The sequence below is a fragment of the Populus euphratica genome, unplaced genomic scaffold, assembly GCF_000495115.2.
Source record: "Populus euphratica unplaced genomic scaffold, PopEup_1.0 scaffold3857.1, whole genome shotgun sequence".
NCBI lineage: Eukaryota > Viridiplantae > Streptophyta > Magnoliopsida > Malpighiales > Salicaceae > Populus > Populus euphratica.
In genome coordinates, this window is record NW_011503666.1 from 94 (window position 1) to 5,968 (window position 5,875).

Below are 5,875 nucleotides of genomic sequence, written 5' to 3' on the forward strand. Positions count from 1 at the left end.
CTGTTCAAGATAATATGACTCATCATTATCATTTAACAATGCATCATTACTAGGAGTAAATCATAGAGAAAATCATTTGAAATTCTTTTAACCATCATGTTAATTGGAGAGTAAGTTAAACAACACAAATGCTAATCAGGATAGGCACACTCCATGAAAAGCCTGTCTGAAAATATAATCATAGTTATTTTTTAAAATATATTTTTTTAAAAAATATATAAAAATAATAATTTTAATTTTTAAAAAATTATTATTAATATCGGTGTATAAAAATAATTTAAAAATATTAAAAAATATTAATTTAAAATAAAAAAATAAAAAAATATTTTTTTAAAAAAAATACTTTTAAAATATAAAAATATACGAAGTTGACCACAACAAGAGCCGAAAAAGAATCAGTCACGGCATGCTAACGGAAGACAGCAGTGGCATACCATGGTTATATACATTCTTCTTTTGGTTTATTTTAGGCAGGATACTACTATCGGCTGGCACGTTCCTTTTTTTAACTTGTTGGACAGAAGCTTTCACTTTCCTTGCTACGTTACTCGCATTTGGTAGCTCCGACTTGCCTAAAACTGGAAAATATCGTAAGAAAAGACGTCAATTTAAAATATTAATATTAAAAATAAATTGAAATAAATTTTCTGAAGTACTGCAAAATAATAGAGATAACTCAAGAAATTTAAAATTTGACAAAAACCGCTGCTCGTTGGAGAAAATATCACACAATTCCCATTTTATAACCAAAATCACGTTAATTAAAGCTATGAGCTTCTTAGGCACATAAGAGAATTTCTCGCTAAAATTTTGAGATACTAAAAATGATCACATATTACTTTCTACGATAAATTCATCATGACTGTTTAATTTTATTAAAAAATGAAATTTGTATGATTTTCAAAGTTATAACCCTCTTCATTATTAATGTCTAATATCATATCATAAAATTATTTTAATTTAAAATTTAAAATTTTAAAATTTAAATTATTGTTTCAGGTTTCAAAAATAGTTTATATATTAGTCTTCAAGAATCACAAAGTTACTGCATTAAAAAAAAAAAACTGAGAATACAATTCCATTGCAGTTAATTTTCAATATATTCCACTTACTTTTAGTTGTTTTTCCAGGACCTTTGCTACGAGGTGTGCTAGTACCAACCCCGTTTGACTCATTTCTCTTTCTACCTTCTTTGACAATTGATTTGGTTGTAGAAATCTTCTCCTTTTTCATAGCATCAGTTGCATTTAGTAGCTTTGAATTGCCTCCATCGATCAAGATCATTGTTACAGAGATGTCAGTTTCAACTATTAAGTTCAGGTTAATTGCAGTTTTTATTTTTCAGAATAGATAACTTACTGGGAATTTTGGGTTTAGGACCATTGTTACAAGATGGGCTGGTAGCGACACCATTTGCCTCCTTTCTTGTATTACCTTGTTGGACAGTCAATCTAAAAGAAGTCGTCTTCTCCTTTTTTGTTGTATTTCTTGATTCAAGTACCTTCGAATTACCTCCGACTGACCATTTTTACATGATGTCAAATAAAACTACTTAAATACAATTCAAGGGAAGTTATCTTTCAAAACATAGCACTACTTACCGGCAGTTGTTTTTCTTATAAGATGATTGTTCCTAGGTTTGCTGGTACCAACGCGATCTGCCTCGTCCCTGTTGCTTCCTTGCTGGGGATGAGGTGATTGAATTGCTGAAGTCTTCTCATTGCTCGTTGCATTACTTGCATCTAGTAGGTTTGAATTGCCTCCAATAAGACCAACGGTCACACAAAGTTAATTTGAAGTAATCAAATGAATAGAATCGATCAAATTCAAGTTATTTTTCGAAGCACATCATTACTGGGAGTTGTTTGAGGTGTCTTTGTTGCAACACCACTGGCCTCACTCCTTTCGCTGTCTTGTTGGACGGTTGATTGTGTGGAAGAAGTCCTCTTCTCTGTTATTGCTTCACTTGCATTTGGAAGCTTTGAATTCCCTCCAACATGACTGATCTTGTCACAAGACCTGGTGTAGTGTCCAGCTTTATGGCACTTCCCACACTTCAAATTAAGATCCATAGAAAGTGAAATTAAAATCGGAAAATAATGCTGGCTATCATTTTTATTTGAAAGTTCGTATATGTACATATAATGTTTTGAAAAACATCAACTAGGGAAGCCCAAGCAGGTACACAATACATACCTTCAATATTTTAGTTGTTGAGATTGTAAACTCCCATTCTATATAAAGTTTGTCACATGAGCAGTGTAATCACCGATCCATGGCACCACCTCCATCAATCGTCAATAATTTAAAGACTAATTTGTATACTCAAGAGTAATTAGGTATTGTGCTAATGATATAATAAATAAGATAAGATCTGAATTTAGCTAATAAAGTTAAAAAGATGATTCACTCCATTAAAGATATAAAAGTTGATTACTCTAGTATCAGACAAATGATGACTTGAGTGATTACAAATGTCAAATGCTAAAAACCTACCCAACCATTCAGACTTTATAAAAGTTGATTGCTCAATGTCCACGGGAGTGCTTAAAAGCAACGCTTTCTTATGGGACTTGCTTGTAACTTTTGAAACACGCCCGAGAACAATTTGTGAGGTTCCTTGCCATCTTGCTTCAACCCACCAAGAACAACCCATGCCCATCTACCCAAAAATCAATTCAGCGTTCCATTAAAAAAATCATTTTGTAACAGCTCTTTCCTGGTGGCATCGGATCTTATATTCAACATTTTTATTTTTATCTTAAAGTCATTTTAATATGGTTATCAATTAATATATGTTAATTATTTTAAATCTGCTTGATTACTTAGCTTTGCCCGTTGTAGCCTAATTTTGAGTACTTCATTTGTTTTCAATTCACACCCAGCTTGAACACCAGTGTTTAATGATGTCCTCTAGCGATGTTTTTTCAAGGTTGAAAGCCTTGCCGTTTGACCACTTTAATAAGCTCTAGAAGAGAGTGGAGATCTTTTTTGCTGCGTACTTTTTTGACTTGAGAGGAATCGGACTCAACATCTAGATTCCGAGGCCTCTACCCTTTGAAATTACACGGCGTTGGATTGTTTTTGGGATGGCTGTAGCTGTTTTTTAAAACTATTTTAAAAAGATACAGGTTGAAAATACCACATTGAAGCCAGCCCAACAAAATATAATGATCATTTTTTAGTTCTTTCCCCCTAGAGCTTCCAGCCCTTGAGTCGAGGCCCTTGATCTCCCATAGCTTAGCTCCTACCTTTCCCATCATTTCGTCCTCTCTACAACAACCGCTTCCACACCTACATTCTCTTATTCTACCCATGTTTGGTTTTGGCGACAAGCTCACAGAAGGCGGCTATAGAATTCCCTGGCTGATATGGATCCGAATATTAGTCTTGTTCCTCCTCATCTTTCTCCTATTCTGTCCCAATTTCTTTCCTTCAGATCTTTCAGACACCACCACCTCTTCTTCCTCAGCTTTACCATCCGCTGTTGGTGTTTTCATGCCCCTTAATTCCCATTTAGACAAGCAAACACTCAAGCATAAGAACAGGGGGAGAAGAAGGGCAGATCGGGGTTTCTAAACAAAACGGCATCGTTTTGGTAAGTGTGTGTGTATTCCTGGTTTCGCCCAGATTATGCCTGGTCACTCGGGTTGACCCGGAAGGTCACCTGGGTTTAGCCTGGTCAAATGCAACTCTGGTTTTCATCCATGTAAAAACTGGCCACGACCCCGGGTCTGGGTTAACCCGCCCGGTATATTCTAACCATAACTTCTAACCTACCAGTCTTACTTCTATTTTGCAAGTTCGGCGTCATTCTCTAGCCTGTTCAATTCTTTATATACCGCAAATATCCTCTTGCACACACGCACAGGAAAAACTTACTCTAAACAATGCAAAAGTTTTACCTCGACCTCCTCTTCGCTGTCTTCTTCATCACCTTCTTCATTTCCATTATCGTTCACAAACATAGATCAAAATTCAAACACCCTGACCTTCCTCCTGGCAGTTCAGGCCTCCCTTATATTGGGGAGACCCTTGAGCTCTTGTTGACAGGATGCAAAGGCCATCCTGAAAAGTTTTTCCTTGATCGTAAAGCTAAATATGCATCAGAAGTATTCAAAACAAATCTTTTCTGTGAGCCTGCAGCAGTCTTGTGTGGTGCTAAAGGTAACAATTTCTTGTTCTCCTATAAGAACAAGGATCTTAAAGCTTGGTATCCCGACTTTGTGTGCAAAATATTTCCCTCTTCAGTTCAGAGGTCACTCATTGAAGAAGTTGATCGACTGCGCACTTTGCTCCCTGAATTTTTGAGACCTGATGCCTTGAAGAGATACGTTGGCATCTTCGATACGGTTGCCGGAAGACACTTTGCATCAGAATGGGAAAATAAAGAAGTGGTGGTTGTGTTCCCTCTGGCAAAGAGCTTTACATTTGGGTTAGCTTGTCGCTTGTTTCTTAGTATTGAAGACCCCGACCACATTTCAAAACTTGCTAGCCCATTTAACCTTGTAGTTTCGGGCATTTTTTCTATCCCAATTGATTTACCTGGAACTCCACTCAACCGTGCCATCAAGGCCTCAAACTTTATTAGAACAGAGCTTTTTGCGATTATTAAGCAAAGAAAAAAAGATCTAGAAGAGGGAAAGGCATCTCCCGAGCAAGATATATTGTCACACATGCTGTCGGCATGCGATGACAAGGGAGCATTTAAGAGTGAGCTAAACATTGCTGACACAATTCTTGCACTATTAGCCAGTGCACATGAGAGCACCAGTGCGGCTTGTGCATTCATTGTCAAGTATCTTGCTGAGTTACCTCATATTTATGAGGGAGTTTACAAAGGTACGTGTTGTTCATAACTCCATACTCTTCCTTACAAATATCTTTATATAGAAATCTCTAACCAACAATTGAGTTACATATAATTTTGTTTATAATTGTATTAGTAGGTGAAAATAATAATATAAAATCATCCTTCAAGTTTCTCTTAGCTTAATATTCTATGTTGAGATCTTATTTGATCATCTAACAATTTAATTTTTTAAAATAAGATGATTTCCCCCCTCACAGTAGAGTCTTTTTTATTAAATATTGATGGGCTTTCATTGATTGATGTGTAATGGTGAGCAAAATAGCGTTTGACTGATTTTTCTTTCTCTTGTCAATAGAGCAAATGGAGATATCTGGAACCAAAGCTCGCGACGAGTTGTTAAACTGGAATGACATTCAAAATATGAAATATTCTAGGAAAGTAATTCGTGAAGTGTTGAGACTTTGTCCAACCTTTCCTAATGTTAGAGAAGCCATCCACGACTTCTATTTCAAAGGTTTCTTAATTCCGAAGGGCTGGAAGGTAAGTTTTTTTTCTAAATATTGTTTGTGTGTTCTTCTGCTTATCGTTTTCCAAGTTTATCATCAACAAAAACTCAAAAACGAATTTAAAATTAAGAATGGGTCGTTAGTTTTTTAAAAGATAATGTAGTTAGTTGATGCTGGAAGACTCTATACTATAATTATTGGGTATTGATTGGTCCAAGGATCTAGCAACATCAAAATTTGACCGTCAGAACTAGCCACTACAAAGTTTGACAGTCAGAGTCAGAGGCTCATTATTACGCTGACAAGTCTGCTGATGATGCCGACATTCGACAGTCACAATCATTCATCACAATTTTTCTTTGTGGGCATGCATGCAGGTGTATTGGAATGCAAACTCGACGCATAGAAATCCAGAATACTTCCCAGAACCCGAAAGATTCGATCCTTCCAGATTTGAAGGGAACGGACCAGCTCCTTACACATTTGTTCCATTTGGTGGAGGACCCATGATGTGCCCTGGACGTGAGTTTGCTCGAATAGAAATGCTTGTTTTCAT

General features: G+C 36.1%; 2 protein-coding genes across 2 annotated transcripts; one reads left to right on the forward strand and one right to left on the reverse strand.

Annotated features, from left to right (window-relative positions):
- Positions 1-434: 434 nt before the first annotated feature.
- LOC105119891 (uncharacterized) lies at positions 435-2,111 on the reverse strand (the record flags this gene model as incomplete). Its single annotated transcript, XM_011018082.1, has 5 exons — positions 1,856-2,111; positions 1,602-1,760; positions 1,360-1,518; positions 1,113-1,265; positions 435-572 (listed from the first exon to the last, which is right to left on the reverse strand). Coding segments are annotated over exons 1-5 (826 nt in total), but the record flags the coding sequence as incomplete, so codon positions are not given.
- A 1,779-nt stretch (positions 2,112-3,890) lies between these two features.
- LOC105119892 (beta-amyrin 28-oxidase-like) lies at positions 3,891-5,870 on the forward strand (the record flags this gene model as incomplete). The annotated part of the gene is made up of 3 exons (XM_011018083.1): positions 3,891-4,842; positions 5,169-5,353; positions 5,697-5,870. Coding segments are annotated over exons 1-3 (1,311 nt in total), but the record flags the coding sequence as incomplete, so codon positions are not given.
- Between the last annotated feature and the right edge of the window lie 5 nt (positions 5,871-5,875).